We start from the raw sequence: 22,050 nt of genomic DNA, 5'->3' as shown, positions 1-22,050 counted from the left end.
GCTATAAAATTAGAAAGTATGGAGTAGGTGCTTGGTGATAGTTTTAGAGTACAGCCTTAATTGATTGGAGCTTATTTAGGTTAAAACTATGTTTGTGTTTTATTTGTAGATACTTACTGATTACTGGGATCAGGAATTTTTTGTCACATATCAGGTTCTTTGGGATTTATTGAGAAATATTTCTAGGGATGAATATGGGTTTTTGTTTTGTATTGTCAGTATGAAGAATCTGTCTATGATGTTTCAGAGTGTTTAAGTAAAATGTGATATTTGCTAATTGTGTCTGTTGGCATTTGAGGAGGTTAAGCATTTTATGACAGTGTGTGTGACCAACGTGTGTCTCAGTTGGTGACTTAAAATATTATTGAGAGCAATTTTATTAACTATAGTGTTATTGTTAACCTATTGTCATGTTATGCTACCTATTTTTTCTTTCAGAGTTGATTTTATTGGTTAGCCTCTAGATAGTACAATTATTTGGTCAGTTTTTCCAGTATCAGTTGCAGCCTCTTCTTAGAGGAGACCATGCAACTGTTCCATCCTCACTGGACTTACGGTAACAGCTACTTTTACTCAGTAATCTGGGACCAAACTTAAAAGATGTTGAGAAGGATAAAGGAAGACATAGAAGCAGAGTGTAAAATATATGCAGCAGAGTGCTAGAAACCAGTCTCGCCATTCCTTTACATGTGCATGCATGCAAGCCCCTGCGTTCACTTGTTCTTATTCATTAAGGTGGCTAATTGCTCGGGGATACCTTGAACTGAGCTTCTTGCCTTTGGAAGGAAACCTATATCCTAGGGTGAGAGTAAGTGAAATACAAAGCAAGGAAAAGTTAGACTAAAAAAAGATAGTTGGGAGAAAAAATAAAGTCAGTACAATAGAAACCATTCTTCCTAATATAGCTTATAGCCATCTCTCTAAATATATCTTCCTAAGAATCTTTATTAACTGTCTCTATTCTGTAACCTTTTTCCTTCTTCTTATTGATCAATATCAGAATGGTCTTATGGCAGCAAATGTAAGAGATACTGTGCTAGAGGCATAGGATTTTGGAAATTAAGCCCCCAAATATAATTGACAGGCTTAATAAGGAAATGTGATAATTATTACTTTGACATCAAAAAGGATTAGGAGAATGAGGTAGAAATGAATTCAGAAAGACAGAAATATTAACAAATTACTAAAGTTTTCTTTTTTCCTTTCTCTTCTCTTCTTTTCTCTTTCTTTTCTTTCCTTTTTTTTCTGAGAGTCTCAGTCTGTCACCCAGGCTGGAGTGTAGTGGCACAATCACGGCCCACTAAAGTCTCAACCTCCCGGGGCTCTAGTGATCCTTCTGCCTCAGCCTCCTGAGTAGCTTGGACTACAGGCTTGAGCCACTATGCCTGGCTAATTTTTTTGTATTTTTTGTAGAGACGAGGTCTCACTGTGTTGCCCAGACTGGTCTCGAACCCCTGGGCTCAAGCAATCCTCCTGCCTTGGCCTCCCAAAGTGCTGAGATTATAGGTGTGAGCCACGGAGCCTGGTGTAAAGTTTCTGTAGGATTTATTTTCATAGCACTGTACTAGTCACAAGTGTTCTTAGGGGTGTAGGAATTTCTGCTCTCCTGTATAGTCACTGCTTTGGGTTCAGTAAAGAAAAAGAATAGTGGTTTTAATGATGTTCTTACAGCTTTTTGATAGAACGAAAGAATAATGCAGCATAGACCTAATGCATGGTGATACCATTGATTCTGAGGCTTGTCTAGCATGGAGCCTGGCAAACATCTAATTGTATTTTTGAGCTGTCATGATACAAACATGCTGTTATATTTCCATTGAAATTAAGCAGTTGATGTTAACATGTTTTGAGTTTATTATATATACTTTCATTTTGGAAAATAAGTAGCAGATTTAAGGCAGTTCTGATAAAATTACACTTAAACAGTGATACTTAGATTGCCAGATAAATTTTGGAAGGGCTTTGATTAATTAGGCTTCTGGGAAATTGTGGATAAAAACATAAATCTTGCAATAGGGTAGGGGAAAGCAAATAATTCCACTCCTGAAGTGATGAAGAGGGGCTAGAGAGGGGAAAAGAACCAGGACAGATGATATATTAGCAACTGTCAGTGCGAATAATCCAGGGTATGATATTTCTAATTTAGCCTCACATTTAAGGTCATTTCTGATTGAACCTCAAATAATCCTTCTAGCCTACTGCTCCCCTAAATATTAATATATTTTTTGTGCCAGTCACACTGTATTAACGTTTCCCTGAAAACATCTGAAGCATTTTTTTTTTTACCTGTGTGACTTTTGCCTTCTTCCATCTCCATCTTTTAAAATCTTACCTGTCTCTTGCTTCATCAAATGTTTCTAATTATTTAGAGACAACTTCTAAATTTCCTAATACATATGTATATCTGTGTTGTGTATGTATGTGTTATAACTAAATTAGAGCTAAAATATTCTTTTGTTAGTATGAAAATTTGTGGAATTAGTTGATTTATCCCTTCATACATCTCTGTGAGAAATCTCCGGTTCAGCTTATTAGCCTCAGAGAACTTAAAGTTTTAATTAATTAATTAATTTTTTAATTTATTTGAGACGGAGTCTCTATCGCCAGGCTGGAGTTCAGTGGTGCAGTCAGCTCACTGCAACCTCTGCCTCCTGGGTTCAAGCTATTCTTCTGCCTCAACCTCCCGAGTAGCTGGGACTACAGGCACGCACCACCACGCCCAGCTAATTTTTGTAGTTTTAGTAGAGATGGGGTTTTACCACGTTGGCCAGGATGGTCTCGATTTCTTGACCTCGCGATCCACCCACCTCTGCTTCCCAAAGTGCTGGGATTACGGGTGTGAGCCACCACGCCCAGCCAACTTCAAGTTTTATTATGTGTCTTTCCAAATGTACTGAAACTGTGCTAAGAATATTAAGACTATTATTTTTACTGTAGTTTTAGAGGAGGCTTTAAAAAATGACTTTGTAGAAATCTTATTAAAAATGACCATTGTGAAATATATTCAGCACATGTGTATGTTTTTTGTAAGTAGTGTTATTGAGGTTTTAGCTTTGTATCATTTTCTTTTTAAAATGGTTGACAGTGGCAAACATTAAATGATAAAAACCTTGAAACTGAAAATCTATAGAAATTATTTTGATGATATAAAACTGTATTTTTCAGATTTTAAGAAAAAGTGTAGAAAAGGAAATGAATTTACATGTTCGAATAATGTGTTTTGTATTAGAAGAACTGATCAGTAAAGAAGTCCCATCAATTAACTGTAAATGTGATGGTACAAGTAAACATCTATTACATTTGAACCCTTTGCTGTATTATTTTAGGATATTAAACATAGAAGAGAAATACAGGCCTCAAGGAATACACTTGGAAAAACTGGAGACAGCACACTGATAGGTAGTGAATGAAATGATTTGATTGTAAAGTGGACCTAACTGCTGCTTTACCCTAAGCAAAAATCGTTGGCCAGTTTGGGTAGTGTGTCTTGACAATAATAGTGGGTTTAGAGGGGAGCAGAAGAATCAAAATATTATAGATCAGGAGAATTAGTAAGGAAAAGCAGTGAAGTCAAGAGAACCAGTATTTAAGAATTCCTGAGATAAGCCAGTTCATATCTTAGGAGGAGCAATAATAGGGCATAAGAGGAAATGGAGTTGAATAGGTACTGCTCACACATCTTGAGTGCAACATGGAGATTTTATTTATAGTATCATAATTGTTAGGCAATCACAGGAGCCACATGTTTGAGGGAATATGTACAAGCCAGAGCAGAGCAAGGAAAGTCCTTAAGGAGACTATTTCAGTAATCTAGTAATGAGATACAGAAGCAGAAGATTGGGTCTATAAGGTTTTCGATTAGAGATAAACTTTGAAAGGTCAACGAGGAGAACTTTGATTTTATATTTATAGGTTGCACCTTGTCCTGGGCACTTAATAGTCCCTAAAGAGTAAACGTAGACCCAGACGACTGTTATTTGGAACATGTGTTTTTGCTTATAGATTAATAGTATGTGTGTTTTTTTAACCCCAGTTTGTTAACAGACATAGAGAACATGTTAAACTCATATTTCTTTGCACCTGTGTGACATTGTGAACTAAATGGAAAAGATGTCTGTGCTAAAGGCACCCATGGAGTAAGACACATCCACAAATACTATGTTTAGGGAAAAGGCTAGAAATAGAAACTGAGAGTAGGAAATATTGCACCTGAGGGGCTGTTTTTGTACTGTGTTCCTTCTCCTTCTCTTGCTCATATACCCTTTGTTATACCTTTTTCCTTTCCTGAATTCTTTATTATTTCTTTCTTCTTTTCCACTTTCATTCTTTTTCTTTCATATCTTTGACTCAGGCCTGCCTGGGTTTTTTATTGGCATATGTGGACATTGTTTAGTCTGACCCATTCCATTAGAGAGTTTTCTGGTCATATCATAAGGTAAGGTTAAGAAGCATTATACATAATTTTATTATTATAAAATATAACATACCTATGGAAAAATGCATAAATCATCAGTGTATATCTTAACATGTTGTTATAAAATAAACATTCATGTAATCACCACCTGGGTCAAGAAATAAAACACTGCTGTCACCCCAGAAGCTTCTAAAAGCCTTTGTATACCCTTTCCCGGTCACACCATATGTTTTAATTGGCACCATTTATTGCTGCAGTTGTTCTCGTCCTAACCCTTTTGATGCCTTTTCCAAACATGTGACTTGCCCCAACCCCTAAGTGTACATTGATTGCGATAAGTAGGAAGCTGCCTTTAAATGAGAATGGTGATTTACCAGTTTTTGCCTGTCAGTCCTTTAATTTGCCTCTCCTGCCTCAAAGCCTATATACATCAGATAATAAAACACACACATACCCCACCTACTTAAAAAAAAATCCACTTAACAGATGGATACCCAGCTCCCCTTCAGAAGAAAGTTAAGTACTGTCATAATCAGGGTAAAGGTGTCTGATGCCAGACCCGTGTTCCACCCCTCACTGCCATCTGCAATAAACACTACCTTTTAGGACTCTTAATTTTATAGTAAACATGTACATAACCGTTCACATATTTTTTGGGAAGTAAATAATGTATGAATCCATCAAAGTAAAGTTACTAAAGACATGAAGTATTATTTTGCTCTATTTTGTGGCTATGATGTTTTGATCTATTTTATACAAAAGATTGTTTTTGTTTTGAAAGCATCTAAGATTCTAAATAGCCACTTTAAGGTCTGTAGGGCTAGAGATAATTGATTAAAAGTTTTGCAAAGAATATATTAGCTTGTGCTTGGAAGAAGCTTTAAATCATGTAGAAGAACCTAAAATGATACTGAATATACTGTTATATCTGATATAATGTTCAAAATTCAAAGTAGACATTTTTCTTTGTCATTATTTTAATATTTATTTTTGAGTCGGTAATACATTCACATGGTCAAATTAAACAATATAAAAATGTATTCAACGAAAAGTGTTTCTTTCCCCAATCCCTGAACTTGTTCTATTAGTAATCAAAACCTTTTATAAAAGATACACTGTGAATTTGGGGCAAAGATGAAACTGATAGATGAAGAAAAGTGGAATGGAATAGAGAAGTAGACCTACACAAATATGGATATTTGATTTGGGACAAAGTAGCAACATAGAGTTTTGGAGTAAGGATGGTCATTTCTACAAATGGTGCAGGTACTATTGGATATCAGTTTGGAAAATATGAAGACTGTCTCTTAACCTCACATAGTATAAAAGATAAGGTACAGGTGGTTTGTATGCCTAAATATGGAAGACAAAAATGTGAAATTTTAGAAAGAAGACTTATTTTTACAGAGTAGACTAGAAACAAGATTAATCCATATCCTTAAAAACTTTCCTGTCTGCCCCACCCTGTTTTCCCCTAGGAAATTTCAGAAACAATGAAATCAGTTATTTATACTGATAATTTGATTAAACCATGAAATACTGTCTGTTTGAATAATTTAGAGTAAATTCAACTGATCTTCCTTCCCCTTTATATCAAATTAGATTATATACATTTAATTATATGAAAGGTCCATATGCCCCTTTTCAATTTTACTTTTTTTAGTATTTATTAACATCATTTTTATAAAACCGACGTCCTTTAAAACAATATTGCATAAAACAGAAGTTTCAATGTACTACCAAGCAAGAATTCATGCACGTGTTAAAAAGTTAAGATATCTTATGTCTATATTCTTTCAGGGCAATTAAAGCATTTCAGGAGGTGCTTTATGTTGATCCCAGCTTTTGTCGAGCCAAGGAAATTCATTTACGACTTGGGCTTATGTTCAAAGTGAACACAGACTATGAGTCTAGTTTAAAGGTAGGTTGTTGGGTTTTTTCAAGATACAATGTTTAATTTTGTGGGGTTTTTTTGTTTTTGTTGTTCTTAAATATCAGAGCATTGAGAAATGTTGGAATTTATATTGGCACTTTAAAAGAAAATTTGAAAATTCAGGTGACAGAACTGTTTATCAACTGTGAAGTAAAGTTTCAAGGTACAAAGTAGTTATGCTAAGACTTCCATGGTAACATTATGCAATTATACTTTTAAAAAAATAGTTTTAACTAAGATCTGTCATCAGGAAAGGGTGAAGGTTTCAATCTGTTTGGATATGTAAATAACTCCTCTAGAAATGATTTGCCACCGTAGAGTTCAGAACCAGCTGAATGGTTCTGAATGGATGTTTATCTGTGACCCAATCATTGACTGTCTGTTTCCATGGGTCTCAGTACTTCTACCAGCAGAAGCACATCTTGTATTTAAATTAGAAAAACGAATGTTCTCTGTAAGGCGTTTGGACTGTTGGTTTGTGAGCATAAACATTGTTGGGAAAAGATGATATGTTGTTGATTAACTTCCTATCCATGGAAATTTGATATTTCTCCAGTTTTTCATTTTTCATTGAGTTTTTTGTGCTATCTGAACCATCAATTTAGGTGTTGCTGGGCTTTTTCTGAAAATAGTGCTTTCCTGCCCAACAGAGGAATTATGTTTTGAAAGGAGTAGCAGTTCTAGGAAAAAGTTTAAGTTTTTGTGAATTTATGATTATTGTTTATAATGGTTGTTGTATTCTGAATCTCCATTGCAGACTATCTTGATTCTAATGGAGGGGTGGTTGGGGAGATAAAGAATGACATTCAAGTAGATTGTAATTTGAGCTCACTAATAAGGAACTACTGAAGGTTAAAAATTAAAAAAACTGTACTCAAGAGTGTCTAATTGTTCTAGATTTTTAAAGTAGAAAACTATTCAAGTACTGTTTCTACCTTACATGAGTTAAAAGACAATGCTTGGTGATGTGAAAGAGAGAGGGAGATACAACCAAAAACACTAAAAACAGTAGATTGCGAAGAATTTAGATCACACAGTGGTTGAAGGTAAGTGCAGTCTAGGAATAGGTTCCAGGGTAAATGCAAGTAGTGTGGAGAAAGAGGGATGCCTGGAAGTTACCACTTTTCCTCAAGCTTAGAGTAGTAGCATTTTTGACACCATACTGTCGGACGTCAGTGGATATGAACTGGAAAATAAGTTTATAAAGCTGTCTCACTTTTTTTTTTTGCAGTTTCTATTAGCTATCAAAGACTCTTAAAATGTCTATTATAGTACAGAATAAACATTTAAGTATTTCACAATATTGTTACAACATGCTTATTATGTTGCAGAAGTGTTTTTAGTAGCAGTTTGGTAAATGTTGCTTAGGAGGAAATACATTTGAAGGGGAAAGCAATCAGATGTGTCCCAAATTATGGAATGTGACTATCCATGTATCAGTACAGTGATACCTTAAGTAATTCTAAAGATGCAAAATTCCATTTAAATGAAGGTGGCGATATTTAAAATCTCCTTTAATCAAGGGAAACAGTGTTTCACGGCTGATTGAAAGTGTTCTACTTATGCTTGGTGGGAACATTCCTGCATACCACTTTTATTTGTCTAGGTAGAAAGTCTAAAAAGTCAAGTCATGGTGTTTTTAGCAAAATTGCCTTAAGTGAGGGCAGCCTTCTTTTGGGGGGACTTTTACCTTTAACGAGTCCATGATATTTCTCATCCCTAGAGTGTGAAGGTTTCGTTTGATTTTTATCTCATCCTGACGTTGACTTTTTCAGCCCTCTCTCTAGTATTCCTTATCTATTTTAAGAAGAATTTGGGCATGAACATTTTTAGTCAAAGAGGAAGAGGTATTTTAGTTTATTACTAAAGTGCTTAGCATTCAGAATAAGTGAAGGTAGGAATAGAAGGAATGATATCCCCCTTTAGGTGGTTTTCCATTTTTCTAATACTTCACCTTCATCTGGATAAATGTGGAACCTCTGATGACTTTTTCACAACATTAAGCTGTTTTCTAGCACAGTGTGTTGGTATAGATGCTTTTTAGGCTGTAACCTCAGGAACTCCAACTCAAATTTGTTAAAATAATTAAAAATATGCTCGTATGTGAAATCTAGCCTTCAGGATTGGTTGATTCAACTGATACAAGGTTTCATCAAGGATTCATTTTCTTCTCAGTTTTGTATTGGCTTTTTCTAAAGGCTGGCTGCTCTCTTTGATATAAGATGGTTGCCAGGTACAATCAAAGTGAAATGCATTCGTTTTCATATCTCATATAAAAAGATGTTATAGAGCAGTGGCTTAGGTGCTTAGTGTAATGCTGGCATGTAAGTGCATAGTAAACGATGATGATCATTTCATGTAGGAGAAAGATCCTGGTTGCCTATTGATCTCTTAAAAAATACTTCACCTTGCATCTTATTGCCCAGAAATAGGCCACATGGCCATTCCTAATTGATTTCTTATCAAAGGAGATGTGGTTGCTCTTAGACCAGTTATGCCTAGTCTTTGAGCACTGTTCAAATCTGTAAGTAGTTGTTATCCAATGGAGGGATAGGTTGGGTAAAAAGGATATTTTGGTATGGGGAGTGGTGTGAACAATCTGTCCGTTACAGATCAGATCTTCTCTACCCCCATTTCCTTTCCCTCCGCCCAAGTATGTATAATACTTTTTGAATGGTAAACTATTTAAATACAGCGTATTTTCATAATAGATTCCTTTTTTTTCACCCACACATGAAATAAATTGTAGGGCCTCCTGTTTTGTTTCTGTCACTGGTGATAACTTTCTCACAAAATGTGTCTCTGAAATTCTGTGTTGGTGTCGTGTAAACAGCTCTCAGAGCAAACAAACTTGGTTTTCAAAACTTTGACCCTGCCACATATCTTTGTGACCTTGGGTAAATTTCTGACTCTTGATTTTCTCTGTGTTTGAAGAACTAGAATAATTATAGCCACCCACATGATTGATATAAAGATGAATATATGTGTATATTTGTTTTTATTTTCATATCACTAGTTTTGGGGGAACAGGTGGTGTTTGGTTGCATGGTAAAGTTCTTTAGTGGTGATTTCTGTGACTTTGGTGCACCCATCACCTGAGCAGTGTGTACTGTACCCAATGTGCAGTCTTTTATCCCTCACCCTCTTGCCCCTCTTCCCCCTGAGCCCCCAAAGTCCATTATCTCATTCCACGCCTTTGCATTGTCATAGTTTAGCTCCCACTTCTAAGTGAGAACATGTGATGTTTGGTTTTCCATTCCTGAGTTACTTCACTTAGAATAATGGTCTCCAACTTCACCCAGATTGCTGCGAATGCCATTATTTCCTTCCTTTTTGGCTGAGTAGTATTCCATGGTGTATATACCACATTTTCTTTATCCACTCAGTGGTTTATGGGCATTTAGGCTGGTTCCATATTTTTGCAGTTGCAAATTGTGCTGCTATAAACGTGTGTGCAAGTGTCTTCTTTATATAATGACTTCTTTTCCTCTGGATAGATATCCAGTAGTGGGATTTCTGGGTCAAATGGTAGTTCTGCTTTTAGTTCTTTAAGGAACCGCCACACTGTTTTTCATAGTGGTTGTACTAGTTTACATTCCCACCAGCAGTGTAAAAGTGTTCCCTTTTCACCACATCCATGCCAACATCTGTTATTTTTTGATTTTTAAATCATGGCCATTCTTGCAGGAGTAAGGTGGTACCGCATTGTGGTTTTGATTTGCATTTCCCTGATCATTAGGGCTGTTGAGCATTTTTTCCTATGTTTGTTGGCCATTTGTATATCTTCTTTTGAGAATTCTCAATTCATGTCCTTTGCCCACTTTTTTGATGGGATGATTTGTTTTTTTTTTTTTCTTTCTGATTTGAGTTCCTTGTAGATTCTGGATATTAGTCCTTTGTCGGATGCCTAGTTTGCGAACATTTTCTCCCACTCTATTGGTTATCTGATTACTCTGCTGATTATTTCTTTTTCGTGCAGAAGCTCTTTAGTTTAATTAGGTCCCATCTACTTACCTTTGTTTTTGTTGCATTTGCTTTTGGATTCTTGGTCATGAACTCTGCCAAATGTCTAGAAGAGTTTTTCTGATGTTATCTTCTAGAATTTATATCTTACAAATGAATTGTTTCAGCCCTTCTTTAGTCTCAGTTATCTATCATGTAAAACAACCATAATTTGGGGCCAGCAGAGATACTGTTGGAGAAATAAATTTTCCTGTCTTAGAACTTAATCCTTGTATTTTTGTCCCTCTGCCCATCCTCAGAAATACGAAGCTAATGCTCAGCAAACTTTATACTCATATGGCGTTATTTTTACGTTAAATTGACCAATAAAGATTTTATGTGTTTAGTGAGCAGTAGAGGTACCAATTCTTAATTTGTGAACTAGTTTAATATTATCTAAACCAGAGGTCCATTTCAGGGTGACAGGTATTTTGTTGTTTTTCTTCTCTGCTTCAGCTAATATCCCCCCAAGCTGGGTTTGGTTGCCTAGTTAACGCCATACAGTTAATTCAGGGTTTGTTTTGTTTTTGTTTTTGTTTTTGTTTTGTTTTTGAGACAGAGTCTCACTCTATTGCCCAGGCTGGAGTACTGTGGTGTGATCTTGGCTCACTGCAACCTCCGTCTCCCAGATTCAAGCAATTCTTCAGTCTCAGCCTCCCGAGTAGCTGGGACTACTGGCATGCACCACCATGCCCAACTAATTTTTGTATTTTTAATAGAGACGGGATTTCACCGTATTGGTCAGGCTGGTCTCGAACCTCTGACCTCAGGTAATCCGCCTGCCTCAGCCTCCCAAAGTGCTGGGATTACAGGTGCAAGCCACCATGCCCAGCCTAATTCAGGATTTTTATTTCATTATTCTTTAATGATATTATTGACAGTTACTTATTTTCAGTATATATTTGAAGCAGTGTGCTACCATAACTTCAACAAAAGGATATTACTGTTGACAAATAGTTATATATAATGCCCCTAATTATATAATGCCCCTAATTTTCACATCCTGGCAGACTATTAAAATTATTTCCTTCATGTGAAGAGTAAGATACAATGACACCCTTATTCTTCAGTCATTAAATACATTTCATTAAATACATCTATTTAATGAAGCTTATATAGGAAAGTTCCCTAATGTTTACATATTTAAATATTCCTAAAATATGTCAACTTAGAACTTTTTTGGGATTTTGAAGGTAGGCAACTAAAGAGGGTGCCTTTTTTATGGAAACCTGTAGATCATTGGCTGAGATACCAATATAAGTCCCCTTTTATAATTTGGTATTTGGGTATGATAAGTGCTGATTGAAGGAGTTAATGTGAAAGGGATGGGAAGATGAGAATTATGAAAACAGTAAATGTTTCAAAGGAAATGGGTTGAACTCAAATGAGACTTGTGTGTTAGCTTGCCATTTTACCGGGTGTTGGTGTTTGTTAAATGAGTAGATAAATAAAATGGAAGAGGCTATAAAATGAGAAAATGCCTACTTATAGAACAGGCTGAAAAATTTGAAGAAAAGAAAAAAAGCTGGTTTGATTCATCATCACTTAACAGAATTTTTTTCTATATAGACACTGCAGTTTTTTCCAGATGGCTCAGTTCACCAATTCATTCAGTATGTTTCCCATCTTATTATACTCGACATGAAACTTCTGAGTGAAGTAGCAGTTCCACTGTCTTTGTACCATACTCTTCTTTAGGAACTACTTCATTTCCAGGTGTCTCATTTGATCTTCTACCCTGTATAAACTCAGGAATTTTATTGTAATTTTTTTGATGCCAAGATATTTAGGCAGAAGGAATACATGAAGACATGATCATCTATATGTACCTCCTTTTAGAAACCACTTTTGAAATCTGAAATGCCTCCTGTCTTTTATTATTTTATTCATGTAGAATGCACAGATCATTTGTTTTATATAATTAAAATATTGTAGGCCGGGCACAGTGGCTCACGTCTGTAATCCCAGCACTTTGAGAGGCCGAGGTGGGTGGGTCACCTGAGGTCAGGAGTTGGTGAACAGCCTGGCCAATATGGAGAAACCTTGTCTCTACTGAAAAAAAAAAAAAAAAAAAAAATTTAGCTGGGCGTGGTGCGCCTGTAGTCTATGGGCAACATAGTGAGACATACATACACACACACACACACACACACACGCGCGCAACATAGTGTGAAACACACACACACACACCTGCACCATCTCTTAAAGAAAAAAGAAAGTTGCTATTATTTCTCCGTACTTGCTCTGCCCTATTTCCTTTATGATGCTCAATAGCTCTCACCTCTTTCAAGTGGCATTTTGAAAATTTTAATCTTGAGTGGTTTGATTTGAGAGAAAGAATGGAGGAAGGCATCTCACTCATATGACTCAGTTTTCTTAGGGGATTAGGAAAGTCCTATCCTCTCCCCACCCCCAACAGCTTGGAATAATTGGTGGTAGTTATAAAACTGTAAGATTTGGTGTTTATCCTGAAATTTGGCTTAGAACATGGGACCAGGAAGGGAAAGAAATTCTTCAAGAAAGGATCTGCATAGTGTTGGCTTATCATGGAAGCTGCATTTGTAGAATCTTCATAGATTTCATAGGAATTGGTTGGGATATAAAAATGGTGAGGCCTAATCATTATTTTTTGGTACTTTTTTTTTTTGAGACAGAGTTCACTCTTGTTGCCCAGGCTGGAGTGCAATGGTATGATCTCAGCTCAGTGCAACTTCTGCCTCCCGGGTTCAAGCGATTCTCCTCTCTCAGCCTCCTGAGTAGCTGGGATTACAGGAGCATGCCACCACAGCCGGCTGATTTTTGTATTTTTAGTAGAGACGGGGTTTCATCGTATTGGTCAGGCTGGTCTTGAACTCCTGATCTCAGGTGATCCGCCTGCCTTGGCCTCCCAAAGTGCTGATTCCCCCCCCCCCCCCCCCCCCCCCCAAAGTGTTGGGATTACAGGCGTGAGCCACCACGCCTGGCCTGTACTTTTTATTTAATGGTTTTCTTACTGGAGTAACAGCAACAGCAACATCACTAAGTTTAGGGCCAAATCCACAAATTAATATCATTTTTCGTTGCTACCATATTTAACATTTAAAATGCTTCACTGAAGCAATTCTTAATACATACTGTTTTTGGATAAACCACCAGGCAGATACCAAAAAATATTAGCATACTATTCTGGTTGTCTTAAGAAAAGAAGAACATTCTTTTTTAGTATTAGTTACACTGTGTATTTCTTCCTTCGGTATAACTGTTGGTTCTTTATACATAAAATTCATATAGTCAGATTTTGCTTGGCTTTTATGGTTAGCAGTAGATTGGATTATGATTGAGGAAACTGCAAGCCAGTTTATTTTCTTTGATTTAAATCTTCCTTTTCCTTTCAGTCATTGACAGTACAACTCAGTTTGACCTGAGTGTAACATCACTGTTCCTTTTGGCAGAGGATGGTCATTGCTGTTTATTTTGTTTTCTATTTTTTCTCACTTGTACAAAAAATTCATCCTTTCCCTGTTCTTTTCTTTCTACTACTCATCAGCTTGTACTTTACCAATTTCCTACATAATAGTTTCTGATATGAGGCAACCTCCTAATTTATTTTTCTGGCCACTTAATAATGCTTTCTCTATTTCTCTCTGCCTGCCCAATTTTGTTTTTCTGTTTGATATTATTTCTGCCCTGAGTTCTATAGCATGCTTTCAAGTGTGAATTAGTAAAAGCAGCCGAAATACTTCAATACCTGCAAAATACTTGTTTGAAAAGTACATGACTGCTCATATATGTGCCGTAGCACCATTCTTTCTCTTTGAAACTGAGGAGTTAAGGTGATTCCAGGTTCCCTGTGTTACAATTTTCTCTCTTCTAGTATATTTTTAACTACAGAAGTCATTTCTAATTAAAAAGCGATTTCTGGTGCTATCTTATAACAACTTAAGGGCATTACAGATATTTGGTCTTCAAAGGCAGCTTTGTGTAGCAGTCACTATATTGTCACATTTAAAAAAAGGTTGTTTGGGCGCAGTGGCTCACGCCTGTAATCCCAGCACTTTGGGAGGCCAGGGCGGGTGGATCGCCTGAGTTCAGCAGTTTGAGACTTGCTTGGCCAACATGATGAAACCCCATCTCTACTAAAAATATAAAAAATTAGCCAGCATGGTGGCGGGTGTCTGTAATCCCAGCTACTTGGGAGGCTGAGGCAGGAGAAATCACTTGACTTGGGAGGCGGAGGTTAAAGTGAGCCGAGATCGAGCCATTGCCCTCAGCCTGGGCAACAAGAGTGAAACTCCATCTAATAAGTAAATACATACATGCATATAAAATTTAGCCGAGCGTGCTGACGTGTGTCAGTAATCCCAGCTACTCTGGAGGCGGAGACACGAGACACTTGAACTGGGGAGGTCGAGGTTACAGTGAGTCGAGATTGCGCCACTGCACTCCAGCCTGGGCGACAGAGTGAGATTGTCTCAAAAAAAAAAAAAAAAAAGGTTGTGTTTTAAGAGGATATTCTACAGTGCAAATTTTTGCAATATCCCCCTTTATAAACTATGTATCATGTTCACCTTGTATTAGTAATTTGTGTACATATCAGTCTCACTCTAATATGAATACAAATTGCTTACTGGATAGAAATACCTTGGAAATTAAGTTGACTTATATTCTGATCATTTTGTGTACATAGATTAGATGCAAACTAGGACCAGTTTTTAAAAATTTCTAGTCAGTTGCATACCTATACTTTTATAAAGTATGATAGAAATGAAGAGTTGGAAGACTAGGTAGGATACAGCTGCAGGAAGAAAGATGAGCAAGAGCTGTATGATAAATGGTTGCTCTTAGGATGGATGGGGGCAAGGTAATGAATGTATCCTAGAGATCTTAAAGAGATTTATTAACTGACTTGATGTGGGAAGAGATTCCCCGTTTACGGGCTCAGACCACTTTACTATGTTAAAAAGTAGGGGATAAATAAAGTAGCAGCCGGTTTTGGGTTTAGGAGGTAAAAAGGCTCTGAATGGAGATAAGTCATTTGGGAGTAAATTGATTTGGAGGTACCTGAGGGATATCAGATATTCATGTACACAGATAGAAATCTGGAGCCAAAAAGAAGAGCTGGAACTAAGATTTTGAACGTCTTCAGTATACAGTGTGTTTTGTCTTGCTTTTTTGTTGTTGTTGTTTTAAATTTTTAGAAGAGACCGGCTGGTAAACTTCAAAAAAGAAGCCTCTTTTTTGAGTGAAGATCGTTAGGATTTGTTAGCTATTAGCAAGTTATTGGTATGCAGTAGATTCCCTCCTGGAAACAGTTGTAATAACCTTGTATTACAAAGAAAATCAGAACTGAGTTTTGAGGGCTTTGGGAGAACCTCAGTCAGATCATCTTGACCAGGAACATGGCTCACAAGCCCCACCAAAACTTAACCATTTTCAGTTCTGTATCTTATTTTAGAGACCACATTTTTAAAGTAAGTACCATGACATCCTAAGGCATTTCCCTATTCTTACCCATAGACTATTCATTTTAGGAATCAAGTTTGTTGGTTTCAAATTATACTTTTATTTTATTTTTTAATATTAATTTTATTTTTTTGAGATGAAATCTCACTGTGTTGCCCATGCTGGAGTGCAGTGGCGCGATCTTGGGTCACTGCAAACGTGGCTTCCTGGTTCAAGCGATTTTCATGCCTCAGCCACCTGAGGTGTGTGCCATCACACTCTGCTAATTTTTGTATTTTTAGTAGAGACTGGGTTTTGCCATGTTGGCCTGGCTGGTCTCAAACTTCTGGCCTCAAGTGATCTGCCCGCCTTGGCCTCCCGAAGTGCTGAGATTATAGGTGTGAGCCACCATGCCCCACCCTAAATTCACAATTTTAGAAATGTGGCAATCTGTAACAATGAATAAGAAAAAAATGATTTATCTTTGACATGCAACAGTACCTGGCACACCTTTCCTTTTCTCACTTAAATGGTCATTATAACCCTGTTTTATAATGCTCTGTAAAAATAACTTCAGTGGTTTCCTCAGCCTGAAGCAACTCATTTCTTACTTTCCTCCTCTATATCTTTTTGGATTCTCTTATGGAGTTGTCTTTTCTGTGTATTCTCAGAGCAGGTTAAAATTTTAAAAATCCTATTAAGGCATTAATTTCAGTGAACATTGTATTCTGTAGGTGAATAGCCATAGAGGCATGCCTGGCATAAGATAAAAGCTGGTAAAAGCTGGTTGCCAGCGTGTCAGTCCTAAAATGCCATGTGTCTACCTTAATTGGAAATAGACAGCAGTATCAACTATACATACCTTGTTTATGTAGTCTGAAATAAAGGTTTCTGGGGAAGCACATAATTTAAAAACTTCAAAATAGAGTAGTGTGGTTTAACTCTGTATATTAGAATAACTTGTATAAGCTTTTTTCTGGTTTGCAGGTTGTTGCCTACAACCCACTGAATCAGAACATTCTAGATTGGTACTGGAATCCAAACATTGCTCCAAATTAATTACTTATAACTAAATACATAATTTGTCAATTGCAAAAAGTTATCCCGTTGCTTGTTTTCGGGATTGGGAATACAGTTGAAGTGTTCTACAAGTGAAAAGATTCATGAGATAACCAGACTGTATACACCTAGAAATAAAACAATTTAAAGGGAAATAAAGTCTTGAAACTCAAGTTTTATGTGTTAATTACATGAATATAGATTTCTCCCCACCAATAGAAATAAAGTTCGTTGCCTGTATTAGGCAAAATACTCTAACATTATTTTGAAATATTGAACACGTTGAAGGCTTTTAAAACAAAAGGTGACTTTGGTGATAAAGATGTCAACAGAAATGGTAATGAATCAAACCTTGCGTTAAATTGGACCAGAAGTGCTCCATAAAAAGGAAATCTCTATAACATTAAAAAAAAAAGTCATAAGTAAATCTTCTTGCTTGGAAACTAATTTTCTGTAGACTGCTTTCCGCCTTCAGGTTTGTATATAGTCTTTGAACTGCAGAGGCCTCTTCTGCATAATAATTATTTCACACAGCAGTAGCCAGTTTCAGCACTGCAGTGTTTCAGTGAGAGGCACAGATGTTTCCTAGCTGCCTCTGTTGGTTGCAGGGAAGGGTGCTGGATATTTTACCATGATATTTTCAGGTTTGTGGGCTGATTATCATAATTGATAGTCCTTTATACTGGTGTATATGTTAATAGGTACATCTATTTTGCATCTGGTTTAGGTCCTGGAAATGAGGCTTTGTGGTCATGTTATCCCCACCCCGGTTCTTCATCTCTCTTAAGAGTACTGAATGGCGTATCAGTGTTTTTCTTTATGTAGAATGGTGTTAGTTTCTTATGAACACTTAGTAATTATTCTGTAAGTTCTTTCATTCTCATAGTGGATGTTTTTGAATGTGTATTCATTTGTGGTTTTTTTTGTTTTTGTTTTTTGAAACAGATTCTCGTTTTCTCCCCCACAGGCGCCCGCCACCATGCCGGCTAATTTTTGTATTTTTAGTAGAGATGGGGTTTTATCATGTTGGCCAGGCTGGTCTCGAACTCCTAACCTTAGGTGATCTGCCTGCCTCGGCCTCCCAAAGTGCTGGGATTACAAGCGTGAGCTACTGTGCCCAACCAATGTGTATTCTCTTGCTGAGTAATTTTCCTATGTTTGGAAATGTTTGGTATTTCATAGTGTTGTGGGTTTGAAACAGTGCATCAGTAACTTAATTGCTGCTTTTAAGATTGTTTAATAATTACACAAAGCATGGTCAAGAAATACTCCTGCCAGGTTTCATTGCAGAATCTTGAATTACTGATAGATGAAATGTAGTCTAGGCTATTTGAATTCTACATCTCTATTCTTCCTTGTGGGGTTTCAGCGAAATAGTAAAACTAAAATATTGCCATATTGAAGGCTGTTTCTTCTCATTTCAGTTTGTATCCTTTGATGGCTCAGTTAGGAATCTATCTAAATATTAATTTATGCTTACAGGACAAATTAGACTTAGAGATGTAGTACAGTCTGAAAATGTGTGACTACTCTTCTGCTCTTTTTGTCTAGAGGAAGGCAATTGATTATAAAGCATGCTTTGCTTTCATAGTACTCAAACGTTTTAAAATAGTCTGTTTTCTATTGCTGTGGTAGCACACTAAACGGATGTTTGAAGACGTAGTCTGCTTAGTAGGCCAAGGGAAAATAAAAGCAGTTTTCAAAGTGTTCAAATGTTAGATTTTTTTCATTCAGTCAACCATGGCAAATGATTTTTCACTTTTGTTTTGTTGACCATTACATCCCTAGTGTCTGCATTGTCCTTAGGGCATTATAGGCTCTTGATAAATACTTGTTAGATAAATTAAACATTTAACATTTAAGGGTCACAGTCATTTGTTAGTAATTTACCCATTCAGAAGATGTAATCAGCTTTAAGTTTTAAGAATACTACAAGTGTTGGCTGGCCTAATTATGCATGCACATCAGAGACTTTTTTTTTTTGAGATGGAATCTCTGTTGCCCAGGTTGGAGTGGAGTAGCACTGCAATCTCCCGCCTCCCGGGTTCAAGGAATTCTCCTGCCTCAGCCTCCTGAGCAGCTGGGACTACAGGCGCTCACCACCATGAACGGCTAATTTTTTATTTTTAGTAGAGATAGGGTTTCAGCATATTGGTCAGGCTGGTCTTGAACTCCTGACCTCAGGTGATCCACCCATCTCGGCCTCCCAAAGTGCTGGGATTACAGGCGTGAGCCACCGTGCCTGGCCAAGAGACATTCTTGAATGAATACATTAATAATAGCCAGTGCTCATACCAAATGATGTTTTCTAATTTTTCCTTCCTTGTGACTTTTGGGTAGCCAACATCAGTAACTCTTTAGATTTTTGGATTGTAGATAGGAATGAATTTATTGTGGTCATTTTTTTAATGCTTTCCACTTTGTTAATTACTTTTAATGCTAAAAATTTGTAGAGGCTCAGAAAATTTGAATATACATTTGTAGAAATGTTATTTAGAAGAGTTTAAAGAGATTTACTCATCTTCAACTTAGATTTTATACCAACTCTGTTACTTGTTTGTCTTAATTTATCTACCTTGTTTAATGTTGATAAACTAGATATTAAATGTCACCCAGTGTTCTTGATAATATGCATTCCTAAAAATTAGTGTTATGCACTGATGTTAATGTGCTTATATGATATTATTACAAGTGGATACTATATTAGTGGTTTATTGTTGACTGGAAAATTTTACAAATTCTATACATGTATTGTCACATTGTAAAAGGACGGTTATATTTGGTAGTTGAACTTGGACACAGGCTATTTTAAAAGGCACTTAAGTACAGTGATTATTGAAAGATCAGTAAAGATGGAAAGTTTTACCCTCTATGACAATTCTCATAGTAATTTTTTTGTTTCAGAAGTCCATGTCTCATTTTGAGATAAGCAGTGGTGTTCTGACAATACCATCAGACTTCTACTTGGATTTTTAAAACTAATGATATGTTCTCTATTTAAACTGTTGTATAACACTTCCTGTTTACTTGATTTAAAACTCTTCACCTTTTTAATATAAATAAAAGTATAGATAGGATAACTTGATAAAATTAATTCTTCTTCAAATTCTCTATTCTCAGCTTTCTCAGGAAAATAACCCCACAGCATGTCAGTTGTCAGCAGTAAATGTTCAAAGTATTTCTAGTTAGTAGGCTAGTGTATTTTATTTGCACAGCATGTATTTATTATTATTTTAGACCTTACATACCTGAAAAGTATCTTAAGATGCTTTTATGTGACTCTAAATTGAGTGCATTAATTTTCTCACTCTCCTCTTGCAGCATTTTCAGTTAGCTTTGGTTGACTGTAATCCCTGCACTTTGTCCAATGCTGAAAGTAAGTATTATTAAGTACTGTAGTTTTCTACATGTATTCAGATCACTTCATGGCAAATAAAAATAATGTTAGTGATAAATTCTGTGCAATTTTTTCTTTTAGAATTGTTTAATGTAACTGTATTGGTTGCCATGGCTACTTACACAAATGGAACCTGCAAGATCAGATATTGTGAACAGCCTGTGTCTAAAATAGATAGGCCAGTGAAGTGAGTTGTTGAATTAAAAGTATCTTCACTAATGAACAAGATTGATTTTTTTCTGTTGTGTATTATATTGTAGATGACTTGGTAGGATTAAAAACAGATTTTGCTGGTCTTTGGGGAAACATCTGAGTATATAAAGATTCTTATCTGATAGCTTACTGATTCCTACTGTGTGGGATAAAAATTACTGGTAATTATGAAGACATTTGTGACTTTTATGATAGTTTTATGTATCATTTAGAAAGTTTGAGTTGACATTTTTCAATTAATTAGAAAAGAATGCATTTATGAAGCATGTTCTAACGAAGTATTTTTTTCCAAACAATTATTTTCTACTTCTATGTAAGTGTCTTTTCAAAAGCAGACTGGGTTGATTATATGTTTATCGATATGTATTTAGGTGTATTTACTTAATATACGCTAGAGTATCCATTAAAAAGGTTTAAAAATACTCACTGATGCTGAATTTCTTAAAAAACCTCTTACTTGAAAAATAAATTATTATTATTATTATTGTTTTGAGACAGAGTCTCGCTCTGTCGCCCAGGCTGGAGTGCAGTGGCGTGATTTCAGCTCACTGCAAGCTCCAACTCGCCGGGGTTCACACCATTCTCCTGCCTCAGCCTCCCATGTAGCTGGACTACAGGCGCTTGCCACCACACCCAGCGAATTTTTTGTATTTTTAGTAGACACGGGGTTTCACCGTGTTAGCCAGGATAGTCTCGGTCTCCTGACCTCGTGATCTGCCCACCTCGACCTCCCAAAGTGCTGGGATTACAGGCGTGAGCCACCGCACCCGGCCGAAAAATAAAATTTTTAGTTGGTATAATAAAAATCGAGCAATTAATGACAGTTTCAGCCCTACAAAGGATTCGTGTTTTAAAAAGTCAGTATTTTGCTTTAAGTTACTTTTTTGTTTTTGTTTTTTGTTTCATTTTGAGACGGGGTCTTTCTCTGCCACTTATGCTGGAATGCAGTGGTGCCAGAGTAGCTCAACTGCAGCCTCGAACTCCTGCACTCAAGTGATCTTCCTACCTTAGCCTCCTGTAAATCACTTAAAAGAGTATAGAGAGATATTAGTGAAAAGTAGTCTTAGTCTTTAGAAATGCCCTAGGAATTTGTTGAATCAGTGAAAACCCTGTAGAATTTTCAGTATAACATGGATTTAGAAATAGTATGGATTAAATCATCATTTAAGCCAGATGAATTACATCATACTTTTACTAGAGGTAATTTCCTGTGAAAATTCAAAGGATTTTTATTTTCTTAAATGAAATTCAGGATCCAGTACTGATTAGGGTGTTTGTAGAATAAATGGTAGAAAAATAACATGCAGCAATATTTTATAGTTTCTAAGATAAGGTTCGATTTGAACAAATTGAGTCATTGGTTTAGTAATTTATAAAGTTTCAATGTATACGTTTTTCTTAATTATATATCCAGGTTGTATAAACCATCTAGAATATATAGATGCTTAAAATTCTTTTCAAATTAGTTTATTAGAAAACAACTGATTATCCTTTAATTCATTATGGTCTAGTACCTAAAAGGTAACTTTGGTAAGTCAGTTGAATGATAAGTTTTTAGGGATGTCACATAAATATCAAACTAAATATTTTGGTAAATCCTCGTTTTATTCT

General features: G+C 36.2%; 1 protein-coding gene across 17 annotated transcripts in view; it reads left to right on the top strand.

Moving 5' to 3' along the window:
- Positions 1-22,050, top strand: part of KDM6A (lysine demethylase 6A) — a 234,358-nt gene that overhangs the window by 138,516 nt on the left and 73,792 nt on the right. For all 17 annotated transcript variants that reach the window (XM_007991467.3, XM_007991469.3, XM_007991468.3 and 14 more), the window contains exons 6-7: positions 6,215-6,335; positions 20,151-20,205. In XM_007991467.3, coding sequence (XP_007989658.1) covers positions 6,215-6,335; positions 20,151-20,205 — 176 coding nt within the window. The remainder of the gene's footprint in view (positions 1-6,214; positions 6,336-20,150; positions 20,206-22,050) is intronic.

The sequence above is a fragment of the Chlorocebus sabaeus genome, chromosome X (genome assembly GCF_047675955.1).
Source record: "Chlorocebus sabaeus isolate Y175 chromosome X, mChlSab1.0.hap1, whole genome shotgun sequence".
Classification (NCBI taxonomy): Eukaryota; Metazoa; Chordata; class Mammalia; order Primates; family Cercopithecidae; genus Chlorocebus; species Chlorocebus sabaeus.
Note: the sequence above shows the minus strand (reverse complement) of the source record. Positions and strands in the feature narration are given on the sequence as shown.